This window comes from Canis lupus, chromosome 30 (genome assembly GCF_011100685.1).
Source record: "Canis lupus familiaris isolate Mischka breed German Shepherd chromosome 30, alternate assembly UU_Cfam_GSD_1.0, whole genome shotgun sequence".
Taxonomy (NCBI): Eukaryota; Metazoa; Chordata; class Mammalia; order Carnivora; family Canidae; genus Canis; species Canis lupus.
In genome coordinates, this window is record NC_049251.1 from 28874233 (window position 1) to 28896019 (window position 21787).

General features: G+C 46.2%; 1 protein-coding gene across 1 annotated transcript in view; it reads right to left on the minus strand.

The window, feature by feature from the left end:
• DAPK2 (death associated protein kinase 2) overlaps window positions 1–21787 on the minus strand; it is a 124222-nt gene that overhangs the window by 21896 nt on the left and 80539 nt on the right. The window contains 1 exon segment of the mRNA XM_038580648.1: window positions 4754–4883. Within this exon segment, the coding sequence (XP_038436576.1) occupies window positions 4754–4883 (130 nt within the window).

Below are 21787 nucleotides of genomic sequence, written 5' to 3' on the forward strand. Positions count from 1 at the left end.
AAGAACAATATCAAAACCACTGGTATGGCCACCATCCCACCTGCTTCGACACAAGGAACCACTTTTCTGGTTTTGATTATTTTTTAGCTTCATAAAAATGATGTCACAGTGGTATGATGTGGTCACTTGATCCTCCCTCCCCCACCTTAACATTATACTTCTGGGGTTCATTCAGTGTTCATGCATGGTCTTTCCTTCTCACTGCTATTTAATAGTCCACTGCACTAACATATAGCATATTTTAGTTATGGTCCTCTCAGTTATCATTTGGATGGTTTCCACTTCTTTTCTTACTGGAATGACACTGCTATGAACTTTTTTGCACACGTCTCCTCACAAACACACAAACATGACTTTCCCTAGGACAGTGATGCAAAGTGTGGTCTTGAAGACAAATAATCACTGGTCCAGACAACTTGACATTGCCATGACATTCAAGTTGTGATAATTTTTCTAGGGATTTATTTTTCTCGTATCTTCCTAAAGAAGCAGTCCAGGGCAGATTGAAGAAAAAAAATTTTAAAGTCTTTCACCACAGAGAGTTTGAAAAGCACAACTCATTTTCCAGGCTTATCTGCTTAATACACATAAACAATCACTTCTGTCCTCTGTGTGCTTTTGCTTGTCCATTTTCTTCTGTGCTTTTCTTCTTATCTCTTGTTTTGTTTTGTTGTTGTTTGGATAGTTTTTTTAAAAAATTCTTGTTCTTATTATCTGCCCCCCCCCCACTTACATTTTTGTAATGGCCACCCTTGAGACTTTAGGATGGTTATTCTAATATAAAGCAATGTTTTGACTCTCGTCTAACAATACAGGCACCTTAGAACACTCATTTCAAGCACTTTGTTCTACCTAACATTATTTTCTTCAATTTTTAGTTCATTTTTTAACCCTGCAATTAAAACATCATCATCGTTATTTTAAACAGAAAACGTTTACATTTGCCTAATGTTTACTGATTTCTTTGCTCCTGTTACTTCTTGCATTGAGACCTCCCCTCAAAAGTCATTTAATCCAGAAGCAAATCTTTGGAAGTCCTATTAACAAATGTTTGTTGGTGTTTATCTTTTTTGTTGTTCATTTCTGACTTTTTTTTTTTGCTTTGTTTTGTCTGAATTGTTTACCCTCATTCTTAAAATATAAATATTCCTCAGTGTGCAGCACTGAGCTACCCAGGTGCCCCTGGGGATGCACATTTTTACAACAGTTCTGAAAATTCCCAGCCATTTTCCTCAAACGTTGTTCCTCTATTATCTCCAATCCTTCCTCTGGGATTCCAAACAGACCTAGGGTAAGTTTTCAATTTTTACCCTCTTCCACTCGTCCTCTATTTCATATTCCTGTGTCTTTGTCCTTCTGTGGTATTCTATTTTTTTTTTCAGCTCTGCCTTTTAATTCTTCAATTTTCTCTTCAGTATGTAAAACCTGCTGTTTAACTCATTCACTGAATTTTAAATTTCTAGGAGTATATATTTAATCTCTCAAAATTCTATCTGGTTCTTTCTAGAATTGCCTGGTCATTTCTTAAAAAAATATTTATTTATTTATTCATGACAGAGAGAGAGAGACACAGGCAGAGGGAGAAGTAGGCAGGGAGCCCGACGTGGGACTCGATCCCAGGTCTCCAGGATCACAGCCCGGGACTGAAGGCGGCACTAAACCACTGGGCCACCAGGGCTGCCCAAGCTTGGTCTTTTTTTTTTTCTTTTTTTTTCTTTTGCCTGGTCATTTTTGACAGCCTCTAGTTGCTTGCTAATTCTTGTGTTTCTACCTTTTTTTCTATATACACTCCATTTATTTTATAGTTAACATCTGAAAATTTCATTATCTTATGTCCTCGGATGTCTAAGTTTTACTGGTCTCTCACTGAAATGCTGATACATACCCTTGTCTTTGGGAGAGATCCTCCTACTGAATTCTTTTGCTGCTTGTAGCCGAAGCTCTAAGTTCATTTCACTGGCTTTGGTGGTGGAGCCGGTGATGCTGAAGGAGTTACTACCCTTAAAGATTTCTCTTTTTTCCTATGAGTCCAGAATTTCCATTAAAAATTTCATTTCATTTCATTAAAAAGCATATTTTTCTCAGAACACCAGGGCAGCTCAGAGATTGAGTGTCTGCCTTCAGCTCAGGGCATGATCCCAGGATCCTAGGATCGAGTGCCACATCGGGCTTCCCAGGGGGAGCCTGCTTCTCCCTCTGCCTACGTCTCTGCCTCTCTCTGTGTGTGTGTGTGCCTCTCATGAATAAATAAAATTATTTTTAAAAACAGTATTTTTCTCAAGAATCCAGTTTTGTAGCAGGAGGGCTTTTGGAAGACCGGGTCTACCACACTCCTAGAAGCTGACAGTAGTAAGTTTTCAACACTGTGCCTCAGGTTCAAATTTCAAAGGAATGGTGGGAGTAGGACAAGTGATTATAACACTGTTTCTCAGGAGTCCTAGGTAAAGAAAGTCATCATAATTTGGGCAGAGGCCTAGAGAAGTCACCTTATATACATGTAAGGTGCAAACAAAACCAGTTCTGGGCTGGAGTTAGGTCAAACTGGCTCACAAGAGTCAACTATGTGCATCTCTTCCCAACTCTGAATTCAGTGGCAAGTTGGTAGCTTAAAATTGACAAATGCTATAAATTAGGGTTGTGTTTTGTTTTGTTTTTAGCCCCAGTTGTTAGACATTTAATACCATACCACCAGAAAAAAAACTTCTACAGTCTGGTCTACTCATCAATATCTCACTCACATGGCCTGTCTGATGGGAACTCTCTGCTCAGTCCAGTCCCAGTAAATTCACTAATTCTGTCCTTACCCCCTGCTATAAATGATTGAACCTGGATGTGCTACTCCTCTACCCTGGCTCTGTCCCCATCCCTCTTCAGACACTTCTCCCACCCACGACACCAGCCCTTTGTCTCTGATTGACTCAAGGGCATGACTGGTCCCATTGACTTTGCCAGAGTGGACATTTTGTTTGAACAGTCTTTCAGATAGTGAAAGGGACCATAAGGGAAGGGGGGAACTGAGTGGGGAAAAATTAGAGAGGAAGACAAATCATGAGAGACTCTAAACTCTGGGAAACAAACTAAGGACTGCAGAAGGGGAGGTTGGTAGGGGCATAGGGTAACTGGGTGGTGGGCATTAAGGATGAGCACTAGATGTTATATGTTGGCAAACTGAATTTAAATAATTTTTTTTAAAAAATGCACAGTCTTTCAGAGATATCTTTATCATGCATGTATAATTAATCATATGCTGTGTTGTGACACTTCTTCCACTATTGCCCTGAATTTCCGGCTGAACCATTTGCTGTTGATTAACACTTGGTATGAACTTACCTGACTAAATAAATATATGCATTTTACCATGTATATGAATAGTGGACAGCAACTGCTATCTTGGACAAAGTTCAAGAATAGATGTCTTGTGTCCTAGGTTCAAGGTGGTTCTGTCACCAATTAATTATGTGACCTTGAATATGTCATTCTGAGTGTGGCTTCTTCCCATCACTGTGTCCCCAGTACCTCTCTAATATCTGTCATACAGTAGATGAAGAATAACCATTGGTTGACCTTAACTAAAATCCCCTAGCCTTCCAATTCCACATTTGTTAAACTAGACCCGGAGACCTAAAAAGATCCTTCTAGCACTCTTCCTTGGTGTTTGATGTCTCATTTCCACAACTAAATTGTAAGTCCCCTGGGGCCAAGGTCTTTTTTAAGAGACAATCCAGTGTAACCACAAGAACACAGGCTTTGATGCTGGATGTATCTACATTTGAATCTTAGCTCTACCACCTACTGGTTGTTTTGCCTTGAATAAAGCACTTGACAGAGAAATATAATTAAATCTCCTTTATGAGGTTGTTTGAAGATTAACTGACATGCCTGTGGAGTACCCTCATAGTGCCTGGCATACAGCAAGGTGCCCCACCTGGGGTCTGTGGGGCCTTGACATCACCATTCCGTAACAGCTGTGGAGCTGGTATGTGCGACCTGAAAAATCCATCAGAACGGATGATCTTACACATTCTATTTTCCTTTTGACTGTGGTCAGAAGTTTCTGCCTCCAGGTTTTGGGTAGATCTCGCCCTCCCTCCATTTCTAAGACTACTCCAACCCCCAAAGCTGAGAGACGGTAGTCCTCACTCAATTCTCATTCCTCTCCCCTCTGCAAAGCTCTAACTCTAAGACCCCCAAACCTGTAGCCCCAGTACCATGTGGGGGCTTCTGGGGCCTGAGCCAAGGCTGAGGGAAGCAGAGGGAAGAGAGAACTGCCAGGGCCCCGCACCAGCAGGGCCCCCTGTGCATGAATAAAGGCCAGGCACACAGGCGAGGTGAGTGGGTGGATCTGGCATCTAGCAGATGATTTCCCTTTTCCTTTTCAGGAAATCAGAAGCTGCTCCAGAGAAACGTGAGTTTATGGGAATGCCAGAGGGTGGGGTAATTTTACATCTTCACAATAAATTCAGCAAGGGGTGGGGCCAGCTCTGGGAGGGTTTGACTCTGCAAAAGTCTGTAAGCCTCACCTGGGGAATTTACTTTTGTCCTACTGGGTGCTCAGCCAGCACCTGGACCCTTACCCAGAAGACCAGCAGGACATTTTCTACCCACTCATTAGATTTCTAAGGTGGGGGGGGGTGTCTCCAAGGTACCATCTTGGCCCAGAGGCCACAGCCCCAGACACAGGGTTTGTTTCCAGAACTTCTCTATCTTTTGATCCCAGATGCTTAGGTGGGAAAGAAACAGGCCTAAAACTTACCAACAAATTCTGGAGTCCCAAAAATGTTCTTAAATTCAACTCCATCTTCTATTTCATGAGCCAGGCCAAAGTCAATCAGCTTGATGTGTGGAATGGGAATATTCTTGTCTAACAACATAATGTTTTCTGGCTGGAGAACAAAAAACAAAACAACAACAACAAAAAAACAACAACTATAAAAAACAGAAAGAGAAAGTAAGTAAAGAAGGAAAAGAAGAAAAGATGGTAATTAAAGCCCTGTTTTGTATTTTCACTTTGGGGTTAGGGTGGAGTTTGGTATTCTTTTTTAAGAGACTAAAATTCTTTCTGGTTTTTGTGTCCTGTCTTCTCCTGTGAACTCAAAAACAGGCACAGCGCTGAGGGCAAGGTCCATGTTTTCCAAACCTGCTGCTCACAGCAGAACTGGGGAGACCTTAGCTTTAGCTCCCTTTCTGTCTCTGAATGGCAGATCCCTTTAATGCACTGCCTCTATTTCCAGATCTGTTAAATGGGGCCATTGAGAAACTGGCAGCATTTCCTGTAAACAAAACCCCTGCCCTCTGAGTGAGCATGGGAGGGGTGGGAGCCTAGCAGCCTAGCTTCGGTTTACACATGGTTTATTAACAATCTTCTTCCTGGGGACCCCTGGGTGGCTCAGCAGTTTAGCGCCTGCCTTCGGCCCAGGGTGTGATCCGGGAGTCCTGGGATTGAGTCCCGCATCGGGCTCTCTGCATAGAGCCTGCTTCTCCCTCTGCCTGTGTCTCTGCCTTTCTCTCTCTCTCTCTGTCTCTCATGAAAAAATAAATAAAATCTAAAAAAAAAAACAAAAACAAACAAAAAAAAAACAATCGTCTTCCTGACCACCTCCTTCCCCTAGCTGGCCAGCTTCCTGTTGACAAACTCCCCTCTCCTGGACTAACTGTGTAGTTTACACTAATTTTGGCCTCAGCAGGACCAGGAAAAAATGCACCTGATTTCCAGGGAAAATACCAGCTGCCCAGGCTATCCTCCAGTGCTGCAAATAGCTGCCAGATCTGACACAACTGTGCAGGTGTGTGTGGGTGGCAGGACGGCCCTGCCCTGGCCTCATAATCCACAGGCTGTTAGTGAGGCCAGAACAGGAGCCTACCCTTCTCACTCCCACCCAACCGCTCATAGTTCACAGTGGGTGAGCATGTTGCTCTGCTTCACCCTGTCCCTTCCCACTCTCTACCATGACAAACCCAGACTCCATTCAAAGTGGAATGTCCTGAAAATATCATCCACATAAAAACATCAAATGTCACAGCTGCATATTCATAATAGTCTCAAAGTGAAAACAAGACAAATTTCTATCAAGTGGTGAATATGGTATAACCATGTAGTAGAATACTATTCAGCCATTAAGAGGAAAGAAGGCAAAGAAAAATAAAAAGGAATGAAATACTGATATTTCAGCATGGATGAACCTTGAAAACATACCTGGGTGGCTCAGTTGGTTAAGCATCTGCCTTTGGCTTAGATCATGATCCCAGGATTGTGCAATCCAGCAGGGAGCCTGCTTCTCCTCCTTCTGCCCCTCCCCCTGCTTATGCTCTCTCCCTCTCAAATAAATAAATATTTTAAAAAGGATTTTATTTATTTATTTGAGAGAGAGAGAGAGGGAGGGGGAGAGAGACAGCATAAGCAGGGGTAGAGGCAGAGCGAGAAGCAGACTCCTCGCTGGGCAGGAAGCCCGATGTGGGGCTTGATCCTGGAACTCCAGGATCATGACCTGAGCCAAAGGCAGATGCTTAACCGACTGATCCACTCAGGTGCCCCAATAAAATCTTTATAAAAAAAGAGAAAGAAAATATTATGCCAAGTGACAGAATCAGTCCCAAAAGACCACGCATTATAGGATTCCATTTATACGAACTATCCGAAGAAGTGAATCCAGAGAAACAGAAAGTAGATTAGTAGTTGCCCAGGACTGGGGGAATGGGGAGTGACTGTTAATGGGTACCGGGCTTTATTGTTTGGAGTGACAAAGATTTTTTACAATTGATTGTGGGGTCAGTTGCACAACTTTGCAAACTGTACACTTGAAATGGGTGACCTGTATAGTAGGTGACTTATTATCTCAAGAAAGCAGTTTTAAATAAAGATAAATACGTGTTTAAGAAAATCAAACATCCCTATTTTCAAAGTCCTGAAGAATTTCCCACCTTGTACCTTTGCTCGAATTATTTGTTCTACCTAGAAAACCTTCTGCTTTATCTGCCCATTAAAATCCTAGCTGGGGGCAGCCCCGGTGGCTCAGTGGTTTAGCGCTGCCTTCAGCTCAGGGCATGATCCTGGAGACCCTGGATCGAGTCCCACATCTGGCTCCCTGCGTGGAGCCTGCTTCTCCCTTTGCCTGTGTCTCTGCCTCTCTCTCTCTGTCTCTCATGAATAAATAAATAAAATCTTAAAAAAATAAAAATAAAAAAAAATAAAATCCTAGCTGGGCTTCAAAGTCTACCTCAACTCAGCTAGTCCTTGAAAGCTTTCCTCCCTGAGTACCCCCCACACACCACAAATGAATCCTACCCCTCAGTCCCCGTGGTGATTATTTGAACCATTATGTTATGACATTTGTCACACTCTCCCTTGCCCAACAGTCCTTGCTGGCTCTGTCCTCACTCCTCTACCGGACCCTCAGCTGGAGGGAGGATTGAGGTCTTTGCATGTCCACCCCCATAGTGCAGAGCACAGAGGCTGGTAGGCTGAGGGGGGCCCTAAGGATCAGTTAGCTGAACCGCTCCTGAATCTGGCCTGAGGACACTCCAGGTGCCGTATCCCAAACTTCCTGGCTCCCTGAAGTCTCTGTGACCTCATGTCAGAGTGGCTGGAAACTTTCACTTGAGTGAGCCGGCCAGCTGAGGCCTTCCCCCGGCTTCAAAAATAAATAAATAAGACATTTCCTTTTGCAATTTTTTATGCTTGTTTATCCTTCTTCCCCTCTGGAGATTTCTCTCAACTTTATTTTTAAAATGTGTCAAAGTCCTCTCCCAAGGCAAAGCAGAGTCTTAGGCCCTGCAGAAAGGAGAGTAGGGACAGGGGAGGTCAGGAAATGGGACCCAGACAGATGGCCCCGCTGCAGTACCCCCAGTCCAGCCCTCCAGTGGCTGCCCACAGACCCCAAGTATCCTGGCACCCCATGCAGGAAGCTGTGCACCATCTCCCCAGTGGGGTGGGGTGAGGGTGAGGCTTCTCCTCTATTCCACCACATTGGAATTGAGTCACCTTATTGGGACCTTCCCCTCTCCTCTGGGGACTGGTCCTGAAGCTTGTCTCTGGAGCTCAGGGTCAGGGCCCAGGGCTTCCCGATGACCAGTGTGCTCAGAGCACAGCACATGCTGAAGGGGGATGGGAGCCTCCATGGACAAAAGCAGTCACATCGGACCTGGTGACTCCCAGGGTTATGGGGCAGTAGGAGCTGGGTAGGGAACATCAGAAAAGAAGGAAGAATGATGGGAGGCTGGATCTGGCAGCACTGCTCTGAGAGGTGAGAAGCATCCTGGCCGCACACCCCCTCACCTCTGTGTCCCACCGTCCAGGAGCAGTAGCCTCTCCACTGGCTTAGGAAAACCTCAGGGCCAGGCCACGTTTTCTTACCCAGTACTGCCTGTCTGCACAAGATCTTGTCCACCCCAAGAACCTAACACACACAGCAGGTGACTTCTCCCCCACTTGGAACATTCTTCCTGCACGGCCCCTATCACAAAGCTGGCTAATTTCCTATTCACATTTCAGTAAAAATAGTATCTCCTCCAGAAGGCCTACACGTGCATGCGCGTGAGCGCACACACACACACATGCTGCCATTTAGCTGCACTGTGCTAACCAAGCACGTGACAAACCTTATACCTCACTGAACCCTCCTATCTTATACAGTGGATGTTATCATTCCTCTGTTTCAGAAAGAGAAATCAAGATTGAAATACTGGTTTGTGGACACAGGGCTTTCAACTTTTATCTGTTGGACTCCAGAGCTTATGCTCCTAACAACTAGAGTAAATGATCTCCCTTCCCTGTGGCTCAAGCATCCTGGGAATCTACTCCAGGGAGAAGTGGAGATGCTGCTTGGGCCTGGCAACCTAGGGCAGGCTTGCACCCTGGCACAGCAGGAATGTTCTGCTGGGTGGGCAGGCCTCAGATTCTTGTCCTGCCCTCACCACTCACACACTGGGCCTTTGGACCAAATGGACCTTCAGGCTCAGACCTGCCCTAACTGGGAGTGAACCAGAATATAATAAAACAGGAAAACAGTCCTCATATCTACAGTTCCTCTTGCTTTCAGAAGGGCTTCCTTCTGGCTAGCGCAGCCTCCACTAACCCAGTCTGATGTTACCCAGGAAGCAAGGTGGGAGCTGAGATTTTCTGAACATTTAGCAAGGCAAGCAGCTCACTCGTGCTCTAGGTCATCCTTGCAATCACTCTGAGGAGTAGGTGCTGTTATCACCCCCACTTCACAGCTGAGAAAACAGAGGCTCAGAGAGCAAAGGTCATTGGCCCAAGGTCCAACAGCTCATAATGGCAGAGTCAGGGGGGTTTTCCAGGGTAGTCTGGCTCCTACTCACCACATCACCCAGTTTGGTTAAATATCTTCAGTGGTCCCACTGACCATGAGAGAAAGCTCAAATGCCCTGCATGATACTTGAGGCGTGGAGGCTCTGCTCCAACAGGCCCCATGCTACCTTCCTAGCCTCACTGCCCATCACTTGCTTGTACCTGCCCATATCCCTTCAAGGTGGCTATTTCCCACACCCAGAACGACACCGCTCCCAAGCTCCAGCTGGCCCCCTTACTTAGAATGCCTTCCCTACTTCATCTTTCAGAGACCATGCCGCATGCCTGCCTCCTTCTCCCATCTCACTTTTCAATGAAGTGGTCCCTGACCTCGTGTATAACCCCCTCAGGGCTGATGATGCTTATGAGCAAGTGGTCCTAAGCTACAGGCTGTCTCCCATATTGTGACACTGCTCTCCTGGGTGGTGGCCTCCCTGGGAAACTCAGATCAGTGCTAAGTTTCCTGGCCTCCCTGATGATGTCTTGCATCCTGCACATGCCATTGAAATATGCTGACATGAACTGAAAGAACTGGGAGTTGGTGGTCCTTCCCCTTCTGCCCTGTGGAGGTCCTCCACCAGCCCGAGGGGGGCGCCTTGTGCACTCCTCCCCACAGGGCTGCTGTAGGGCTAGGTCAGGAGGAGAAATCTGAGGGAGGATCCCCAAGGGCAGCCTGAGGGCCAGCAAAGCAGCAGTTCCCCCAAGGGCTCTTTCTCAACTTCTTTGCTTCCCCCATCCCAGGCACTAGCATAGGGCACTAGAAAAGATTCCAGGCCAAGTACAGGGAAATTGCAGTTTCACCTCCACCATACAAGGCCATGGGAACTGAAGCATGCCATTTCCTCTCCCTGGGCATGAGCACCCCCAACTCTAAAATAGATACTGGATTAGACCCAGAGCCCCTTCGAGCTCTAGCCTCTGCAACTGCAACTGCAAGATGGCATAACAACCTTCCAAGCTGGTTGGGCAAATTCTCCCCTTCTGGGGCCCAAGGCGAGACATACAAAAGGCTCAGGTCTCCTGGCTCCCATCAGGAAAGAAGAATAGGCCACTGTGACCACAGAGTGCTGGGCCCAAGCCAGGCTGCCCTCTGGGGTAGCATGAGCCTATCCATCTGTCCTCCTCTAGCTTTATTTACTTCGACAAATTCTATCCACATACTTGACCTCACCTCCAAAGCACGGCTAAAAGGAGGGATCACATTCCCATAGATGCCACCACTGCCCAGCAGAGGGCTTGTGGAGTTGCTACCAGGAGGTGAAACTGTCCTCACCTGTCTAAACAAATCTATCCATTTCAGCCCATGAGGCAGGCCCCTGCGGGAGAGGCCAACATGCCCCACCGTGTCCCAGGGGATTTGGTCAGAGATACCTGCTTTGGTGCTAAACCAGAAGCTGGTCCTCTGGGCAGGACCCATGTCAGTGGGTGATCCCCATCAGTTCAGTACAGCATGTCCAAGAGCGTCTGCAGGATGAAGGCAGCCTTGCGGTGAGGGTGGGGGTGGGGGGCTATATAGTAAGGTACAAAAGGCTTGAGCTTAGAGGCAGGCAGGTCAAATCCCAGTGCTGTCACTCACAGCAAAACCTGGCCAAAGTCATTGGACCTCTTGCAGCCTTGGTTTCCCATCTGTAAAATGGGACAACACCTACCATGGCATAGGGTTGTTCTGAAGATCCAGAGAGATGGAGATGGTCCATGGAAGGATCAATGCCCAGCAAGGTTTCAAATAGTGGTGGCTATGTCTGTCCGTTCCTCTCTGAGAGTAGCAATGACTATAGTCATCCCTGGGAACCTTACTGAATCCCTGCTGAATCACCTGTGCACAACTACAGAGCATGCCCTTTCCCTGACCTGCCTGCCTCCTTTCCCACTCATCCTCACCCCCATGTCACTCCTACAGTGCTCACAGAGTTGAGGCTGCAGGGGACCTCAGAGATCATTTAGTCCCTTCATTTTGAAGAGCAGCTCCAAGAGGTCAAGAAACTGCCAAGGTCACTGAGCAAGGAGTGGAGCCCACGTCTGCTAACCCTCTGCCCAGTGTCCTCTCCAGGGGCCCGTGTAGCCTATCACTGGGCAAGGCTGCTTCACTCAGCAGAGCAGGGGCCCAGCCAGTCTGTGCTATGGTGACAAGGAAGCTCTTACGAACCTTCACTGCAAATATCGACCACAGCCCCAGATTATTCAGGAAGTGCTGGCAACCTGAGAAAGCAACACTGCCTGCTGCCAGGCCCCTATGGGCAGCTTTCCACAGTGCTGCAGCAAACACTCCCCCCAGCATACCATAGATGAGACCATAGGCAGTCACTTCCCCACCACCAGTGTGGTCATGCCCAAGGTCCTTGTCTATGTGGCATTCAGGGCCCTGCTACCTCTGGACACACACCCCTCTGCTACATCCCAACCGACCTCCTTATCACCCTTACCCCAACCTGCAGTTAACTCCGCTGGAATGGCCTTCCTCATAAGCTTCTTCTCCACCATCCCCCACAGCTCCAACACATTCATGCCGGAACATGTTCTGTAACCCCTTCCCCTCCAACATATGCAGCTAGGTGTTTCCCCCAGGGCCCGCATGGTACCTCGACATGCTTCTGCCAGAGCATTAACTGCACTCTCATTCCATATGTGTCCTCTCCCCATTCTCCTGAAGCTCTGGGAGGAGGACAGGGGCCCTGCTGCTCATTTCCACCCCTAGCACCCACGGGTGGATGGCATTGCAATTCCCAGGTGCTCAGGAATTGTTTCCTGGACAAATGAACCACCAGTGCAGTCACATACGCATCTCTTGCATATTCTGCTCTCAGGGAATCAAGACAGATAATGGCTAAGCGCCTTAGAGCCTGGGTTCCAATCCCCGGTTTTGCCATTTACCAGTCCAACACTGAGCAAGTCACTTGGCCTGTCAGCTGCAGGTTTCTCACCTAGAAATTAGTAATGATGATCAAACCTGTCTCACGAGGGTTATCAAGAAGATCAAACGGGGCTTATAAAGTGACCTGTAGCTGTCAGCATCACCTCTGAGATTATTTCCTTGATCATGTGTCTCCTTCCCAGAATGAGAGTCTTTATCATCTGCCTACTGAACTCCTACCCATCCTTCCAGGCCCAGCCAAAACTCTTTCTCCCCCAGGAAGTATCATCTAAACACCCAGTCCAGCTCTCCTTCCTTCTCCCAGCTCCACACTTGTGAGCAGCCTCACCCTGGAGCCTCAACCACCGCCGAGAGCCCTGAGTGTTAGTCCTGCCTCCCTAAACAGATTGCACACTTGCAAAGAGCAGGCTACTTCTCATGCTCTTTCTGTGTTTCTAAAATCACTCACCCTGGGGATTCAGTATAGCACAATCTATAGCATTGAGTTTACAAAGCATCCATATTCATGTAATTCTCATTCTCTGAGGCAGGCACCATCATCACCCCCATTTTACAGATGAAGAAACTGAGGCTCAGAGAAGTTAAGCACTTGCCCAGGGTGTCTCAGTAATAAGTAGGGCAGATAAGGTTCAAGCTCTGGCTGACTCCAAATCCTGTGTGCTCTCCTCTCTCCCCTGTCTCCTCTAGTTGATGCAAGGGTGCCTGCTGGGGTTGCCCTTGCCTGCTGGCAAAGTGGGGGTGTCCATCTCGACTCTGATGCCTCTGCAGCTTCCTGCCCCAGCTCCATGTTTTTCCCAGAAAACCCACAGCTGTGGCTTAGGGGAGGGCCCTAACTCGGTGCATTTGGATTTGTTAAACTACAGCTACTGGCCACTCACTCATGGCCTCCTCCACCGGGGAAGGCTGCTCCATGGTTCTGACCTCCCATTGTCCTGTATGGTAAAGCAGAAGGGAAAACCTACTCTACCTACCTACTCTGTCTCTAGGCTCCTGTGGCATGGAGAGAAATAAAAATTCACTTTTAAGGACATCCAGGACCACTGGCTTTCAGCCTTGGGCCAATCAGCAACGTTGGCTCTATGGTCTGTGTTAAACTAGCACTTGTGGTGGGCTTTCCCCACTTATCACCTCATTAGATCCTCAGAGCCACTAAGCTGTGGATGGGTTGGTGCCCCCACCTAACCAGTGAGGAACCTGGGCCTGAGTCAAGACATTCTGAGTCCCCAAGCTATGCTTTAGGGGTTCGTTTCTGAGCTAGTTGCCCACTGGAATCCCCTGGGGACTGTTAAAAATGCCAAACTGGGGGCACCTAGGTGGCTCAGTCAGTTAAGAGTCTGCCTTTGGCTCAGGTCATGGTCTAAGGGTCCTGGGATTGAGCCCCGCATTGGGCTTCACGTTCAGCAGGGAGTCTGCTTCTCCCTCTGCTCCTCTCCTCGCTTGTATGTTCTCTCTCTCTCTCTCTCTCTCTCTCAAATAAATAAATAAATAAATAATCTTAAAAAAAAAAAAACCAAACTGACGAAATCAACTCACCAGGAGTGAGGCTCCAGTATTGCTTTTGTAAAGCAAGCTCTCCAAGGAAGTCAGAAGCACACTGGGCCATATTTGGGAAACCAGTGCTGAAGAGGATCCTCTCAGGCATCTGACAGACACAGGTTTGAATCCACTCTGCCCTGCACTAGCTGTGTGGCTCTTGGCAAGTGACTCACCTCTCTGAGCCTTGGCCCCTCATCCACAAAATGGCAATATTAGTACGGTAAGGGGTTCTGAGGAGACACAATGAAGCCCTAGGAGCCCTCAAGTAACCTCCTCTTTCTATAAAATGGGTATGACCGCAGAACTTCCCTCACAGGGTGGTTGCATGTATTAAATGGGTAAACATACATACAGCATTGAGACAAGAGCCTGCTCGCTTAAGAGGTGCTCAATAACCGTTGGCTGCCATTGTTATTACGACACTGTTGACAGCAGCCTGCATATAACACTATCCTGGTTACAAAACGCTCTTGTTTTGTGTGCAAAGTCTCTGAGAGCCAGGGAGGTACTGGAGCTTGGTGCCTACTGGTTCATGACAGACCAGGAATTTTGTGAGCTGGTTTTTAAGGGAGCTACATAATTATATTAATATTAATATTAATATTAATATTAATATTAAATTATATAAACTGATATTGAAATAAGTTATATTAAAAACAATCCTTAAAACTCATTGCTGGGACGCCTGGGTGGCTCAGCAGTTTAGCGCCTGCCTTCAGCACAGGGCCTGATCCTGGAGTTCTGGGATCGAGTCCCACATTGGGCTCCCTGCATGGAGCCTACTTCTCCCTCTGCCTGTGTGTCTCTCCCTCTCTCTCTTTCTGTGTCTCTCATGAATAAATAAATAAAATCTTAAAAAAAAAACAAATAAATAAAAAAAAACTCATTGCTTCCTCATTTATTAAATCATATTTTATACTCTTGAGGTGATTTCTGCCCCTTATCTCTGTATTGGAGAAATATTAAATAATGGTGTGCTACTGCACTCCTCTTCTTTTTTTTTATTTTTATTTTTTATTTATTTATGATAGTCACAGAGAGAGAGAGGCAGAGACACAGGCAGAGGGAGAAGCAGGCTCCATGCAGGGAGCCTCCCGGGTCTCCAGGATCACGCCCTGGGCCAAAGGCAGGCGCCAAACCACTGCACCACCCAGGGATCCCTGCACTCCTCTTCTAAACTCTGGTCAGTGGCATGTTGGTACCTTGAAATTGGCCATGGTGGCTGTATTGACACCATGGAAACTGGCAGATGCTACAGATCGGGACCTGATTTATTATCTTCTTGATTCTAGACTTGAAAAGTGCTGGAGAAGATCACTTAATAATGCAGATTAAATGTAAAAGGGTGCTGTATATGTAGCCATTGTTGTGTGATTAGCACAGAAATGAAGGACATATTTTTTCAGTATACAGAAACTATTATCCAACTCAGCAAAGAAGTCATTCTGTCATTGACAAATGAGCAAAGTTCTAACACACGTCTTCATTGTATCATTTTCACCTTACTTGTTAATGTAGACAAAAATATCAACCAATATTTTTGTCAGAACTACAGTCAGGTGTCAACCACATCCATAGGTTGGCTATTGATACAAGGGTTTGGCAAAAACCAAAGAAAATGTTGTATGAGAAACAATTGGCTCTCTGGAATTTACAATAAAAAGGATAACAGTTTTTTTGTTTTTTTATTGTTTATAAGTTGTGTTACAAATCTTTATATCATAAAATTCATGGTAAATTTGTGTGTGTGTGTGTGTGTGTGTGTGTGTGTGTGTGTGTACATACACTTGTTTCCTGGCGATCTGGCTGTTACCAGAATACTACTGCACAGAACCTCAGGCAAGCAGGTTATTACTTTTTATAATAGCATAAAAGACTATCCTCACTTAAAAAATGCTAAGGGGAGGGATCCGTGGGTGGCTCAGCAGTTTAGTGCCTGCCTTCGGCCCAGGGGGTGATCCTGGAGTCCCAGGATCGAGTCCCATATCGGACTCCTTGCATGAAGCCTGCTTCTCCTTCTGCCTGTGTTTCTGCTTCTCTCCCTCTTTCTGTGTCTCTCATGAATAAATAAATAAAAATCTTTTTAAAAAATGCTAAGGGGAGCCATTGGGTCATCTCTTTCCCAAGTTCTTATCATTTCCTCCAACTATTCTACTCTCTCCTATCTATCATCTCTGCCTACCAGAATTTTCTTTCAAAGTCAGAAATGGAATCATGTGTATTCATTTATTAAAGGTCTTCCACCAATTATTATTAATTTCCTTAAGTGTGATAATGGTGGTAGGTCGGTAGGAGACTGACCTTAATCTTGGGAGATGCCTACAGAAGTGCTGAGAGTGAAGTGTCAGGAGGCTACAATTTTCTTTCAATGCATAGGTATATATGTATATAAAAATACTTTTATAGAAATATAAATATATTTTTTTCTTTTTTAAAGAGAGAAAGAGGTAAAGCAATGAGCTTACATGTTGAATCTAGGCAGAAGGTCTAATGGCGTCCATTGTATTCCTCCAATTTCTTTAAATGTTCTGAAATGTTTTCATAATAAATAATTTTGAGGGGAAAAGTCTTCCATGGTTGTGACTACCTATGCAGACTCTTTGGTCTGCCCTGGACCTTCACAATCTCACCCCATCCTATCCTGGCAGTTAAATCTCTCCCCTGTCTTACCTTTGCTTCATGCTGCCAGGTTTTAGTCTGGAAACAGTCTTATTCTTATAAATTCTACTTTCAAATACATGCACATTTTATAGCAACCGATTAAATATACATTAAAAAAATAAGGAATAACTTATGAGAAAGAAAAAACAATGTAACCAGATGAGAAATTAACTGTGTGAAGGAGACGTGCATGGCACAGCACAGATCTTTGGATTAACTATGTGTCAGAGGCACGGCCCAAGGAAGTAAGAAATCTACACTGTCAGAACCTGGGGAAAGAAAAGCTGGTAGCACACAACTTGACTTTGTGTTTCCTCATTGGCTAAGTTGAAGGCCCAGCTCTGTCATTTAATACCTGTGTGATCTTGGACAAGTTATTTAACCTCTCTGAATCTCAGTTGCCTTGTGTGCAAGAAAAAGGACAATATCTTATACCTCAATGGGTGACCATAAGGATCAAATGAGACAACAACTGTATAAGCATGCTGTATTACAGAAAGTGCCATAAACATTTAAAGTATAAGGGCATTATTCCTATGAAAGCTTGACAAACAGACCCCATCATGTCATGAACATAAAAATAATTGAAAGGATGATCAGGGCATAGAGGAATTTGGATTTTCGAGGTACTTTGTTCAGAAATTCACTTTGTAATACTATTTATATAAACCAAAAAACCTCATGAGAGTTCTGGGTTCCTAGCTTGCATATAATTTCAATCTTCATGGCTTGTTCTCTTTGCTGAAAATACCAGTCAGACCTGAGGATGACCTTCCATTTTTGATTTCTCAAATTGCAGCTCAGAAATAATACTCAGAAGGGAAATTCTCAAATGCAAAATAAACATAAAACCGCCCTCTACAAGGCCTTTATTTGTGTGTTGGGATGGCATACCAGGGTGTGGTCCCTGGGTGGTACTGAAGCCCACATTGGGTGCTACCTAGTACAGAGAGGCAGTCAGCCCCAGTGTTCCTTCCATCCATGTAATACGCAGCAACATCATCTACCCACATCAATGGCCTTTCTGTGATGTATTTACAACACACTGGCATGGTATTCCCTCTGCTGAGGGAGAAGGCTTACTCCCTGGAAGTGAGCATTTGTTGGTGAGGGTCATGCTTCGCTTTCATTTCATTTTCAGTTTCATTTCAGGTGGCCTCCCTACTGCGTCTTACCATGGCCATCTCCTAGTAGACAGTGGGCCCTTGGAAGCCAGTACCATATCACACTGATATTTGACACTCTACTTCTGGGCATACAAGAGTCCCTCAATAAATGTTCACATCACAGGATGCAAACCTGCCTGTAACCTCTTTTGCATTTACCAGGTGACATGAAAGGGCTTTGCCATCCATGCACGCATTTGGTCTTACCAAAGCATTCATTTACTCATTTACTCATTCATTCAATTGAGCCTCTGCTTTCGGCTCAGGTCTTGATCCCGGGGTCCTGGGATCAAATCTCACATCAGACTCCTCTCACATCAGGGACCCTGCTTCTCCCTCTGCCTATGTCTCTGCCTCTCTCTGTGTGTCTCTCATGAATAAATACATAACATCTTAGAAAAAAAAGTGATTGATGGTGATAGATATTCTCAGCAGAAGACTGTACAAAGAGCAACATAAGCAGAAAGGCAGGTTCATTCTTAGTTATGCTTTGGGAGGTAGCAGGGATAGGAAAGGCTTCCCAGAGGAAATGGTGTTTCTGCTGGGCCTAGAAGGAGGGGCGAGAAGGAACCCCTGGACAGAGAAAGGGAAGAACAGCAGTTTCCTGGATGGGAATAGCATGAACAGAAGAGGAAAGAGGCCAGAACATGTATCTGTCATCTGATTGCCTGGAGCTAGCATTTTGGAGTGGGGAAAGGTGGATGAGGTCAGAATCAGGGCTAAGGTAGTGTATGAAAAGCCTGAACACCATGCTGACAATGGGTTCGTTTATCCTACAGATGACAAGGACCCATCCTAGATATCTGGGCTGCAGCATACCACGATCTGTTTTACCAAGATTGCTTATTATACATTAATTTGTCCATTTATCTGCCCTATGCCACAAGCTAGGAGCATGTCAAAGGCAGGGATGGGGGGGCACATGGGTGGCTCAGTTGGTGAAGTGTCTGCCTTTGGCTCGGGTCATGATCCTGGGGTCCTGGGGTGGAGCCCTGCATTGGGCTCCCTGCTCAGCTGGGGGCCTGCTTCTCCCTCTCCTCTGCCTGCTGTGTGCTCTCGCTCTTGCTCTCTCTGTCAAATAAATGAATAAAATCTTAAAAAAAAAAAACAGGGACAGGGCCTCACCTCTCTAGCAGAGTGACTGAACATAGGAAGAGCTTAACAGGTAGTGTCCCAAGAGAAGTTGTTCATATTCAGAGGCAGGTGAGCGCTGCCCCTCCTCCATCACCTGCTCCTTCAAGCTGGAAGATGAGCATGGAGAACAGGTAGGGGCATGGAGACAACAGGGTGGCTGTGTCCCTGGGACAGCAAGGCTAGCCTGACTCACTTGGTGACGGGTAACAGAATACAAGAATTGAGGAAAGCAGAGGCACCTCATAGAGAATGAAAATCGGGAAGAAAAATATATTCATGTAAAATGATTTTTATATGGTGGGAAACATGGAACCAAGAACTCCTCCCACCCCAAACTACCAGCTGGACTTTCTATATCATCCCCTCCAGCTGGTGGAAAGTTCCAGCCAGGGGCATGCATATCCACATTCTGGCTCCAGGAAGTATCTACCCAATCATGAGGTAATGCAGCTACTCATCACTTCCTGAAGTTGCTCAGCAGGGCCTGGGCCAAGAGACCACAGATGGGTGGGCAGGCAGAGGTCAGAAGGCTCAGAGTCTGCACAACTCTAAGGATAGGAGGACAAGATGGGGGTTAGCAGCATCCTCCCCCTACACACATCTGGGGAAAACCCAGACTATCTCCAGGTCGTGGAAAGCAACCAGACTGAGCCCAGGAGCCGGACATGCCCCAGCAGCAAGCAATCTCAGCTCTCTGCTGGGCAACTGAGAACTGCACTAGCAGGACTGTTATCCTAGTCTAATGGGCCCAAAATACTGTAACAAGAGTTGTGTTTGCTTTTCCTCTATTCTGGGAGGGGAAATAACAATAGCAGGTACTATCACAGAGCACTATCTGGTATTTGGCATGTAATGCTGCTTCTCTTTAACCAAGTAGCTATTATTATTTGCATTAAAGTTGAAAGGCTGAGGTTCATTTGTATCCTGGGATATAGCAGGATGAAGATCAAACCTCGACGTGGCCACCTCCAAGCCAGCATTCCCCACAACCACAGTGGCCATACAAGCAAACTAAACAGCATGAACCTGCTGCCATCATAGCATCTATGGGATTACAACTCCTCCTACCTCTACCAGACTTCGTAGAGAAAAGACAAAGGAGACTATTTTGAAGCCAGTCTCCTGGAGCCAGTAAAGACACAGAAAATGACAAGTTAACTTTCAATTGTACTGTCAGGAAGGAGACACAAGTGCAATCCAGGTAGACCACTTTCTGCTTGGTGCACTACCACTCCGAGGTCCAAAGGTCAGCTCAGGCCACCTCCTCCTCAATGACTCCCAAGTTTTACCCCTGATTCCTGTGTGAAATGCTACAAGGTGTCTTCTGTTGGAGGAATTCAAAATACTGTGACAATCAGCATAAGGAGGAAGGACCTCTCTGAGGGGAATCACAGCAAGTCACCCCATGGGGCAGAGTAAGAGCTGGGGCGGGGTCCATGGCAAGAACTGAGCCTACATTGGGATGCCTGGGTGGCTCAGTGGTTGTGCGTCTGCCTTTGGCTCAGGGCGTGATCCTGGAGTCCCAGGATCAAATCTCACATCAGGCTCCCCACAGGGAGCCTGCTTCTCCCTCTGTTTCTCCCTCTGCCTATGTCTCTGCCTCTCTCTCTGTCTCTCATCAATAAATAAATAAAATATTTTTTTAAAAAAAGAACTGAGCCCACTGCCTGATGCCTTTGCTGTAAGACCACGGGCATGCCATGCCCTCTCTGGGCTGGTGCCCCCAAGTCATAACTTGGCTGTCATCTTGGACTCTGCCCTCTTCCTCATCCTTCACCACTAATTAGGCACCTAATCAAAACCTCAGATCAACCCTGTAGTAGATCCTCAATCTGTCCCCTCTTTAGTTTGGCACTTTCCATGTCTCATCCTCATTACTGCACTGGCCTCCCAGCTGGGCCCCAGCCTCCAGGTGTCCCCGCTCTATCCATCCTTCCAGCCAGAAGGATCCTTCTGAAACACACATCTGCTTGCCTCACCTCCCTGATCACTTGACATGCCCCCCCCCACACACACACACACCCAGCCCTTATCCCTTAGGGTAAAGTTCAACCTCTTTGGTTTAGCTCTCACGCCCTTGTATCTGCCTTCTGCTCTCCTCCTGGCTTGCTCTCCAGCCATTCAGAACATTGCCACTTTGCCTGTACTTCCCTGAATACATTGTGCAATTTTGGGACCATGTACACTGCTAGCCTCTGTCCCTTAGAAGATCCTTCCCCTTTGATAACTTCTACCAGTCGTTTGAAACTCAACTCAAAGATCATCTCTTCCAGGAAGCCCTCTCAGATACTGCAGTCTGACTTAGATGCCCCCTCCTCTGAGCTCCCCAGCTCCCCTATACTTCCTTCTACTGCAGCACTTAGAGTTGTTGATCATTCTTTTCTGTCCCCTATGTTAGGTTTCCTAGAAAAGAGGAACTGAGCCCAGACAGAGCCTCAGTTGATTTTTGTATCTGTAGTGATACCTGGCACAATGCTTGAAACACAACAGGAATTTCTAGATAGAAAAATGTGTGGGTCTTCACCCCAATAAATAGGTCCCTCCGATCACCAGTTAGAGGATCTTTATACTTCGGGTATCTGGAAAGGCTCATCAGTCTACTAAACTGAGCTCAGTTACCATGGGAACTTATCCTTCCACTTTGACCACACTCTTGCTTTATGAGGTCCTACGTGGTCACAGTGAACTTTCTTGACACTGAATACCAGTTACCACAAATGATCAGTGGCCCTTAGAAGCAGTTTTGTGGCCACAGTAGGGGATGGGAACAGAGAGGACAGCCAGCGGTTCCTGCGATCCAAGACTGATGACCTCTGGGCCAGGGGTGCCAGAGGCTGTGTGGGGCCTGGAGAGCCAGCCAACCTCAGCAGTCCTCACCCCAACACTTCCACTTCTGCCCCCTGACAAGTTAGTTCTTGGTTACTGAAGAGTCCAGTCTTGTGAAATGTGTTTGGTTTCAAGTTTCCTGTCACTGGTCTACTATTTAAAAATTACACCCCACCTGCTGCCTGAAAGAGATAAGGTATCTGTGGTCTGAGTGAGAAGCTTCTTGCAGTCAGCTCCTGTGTGAAGAAAGCCTGATGTGTGAAATGAAACTGAGGAGAGGGATGCTTT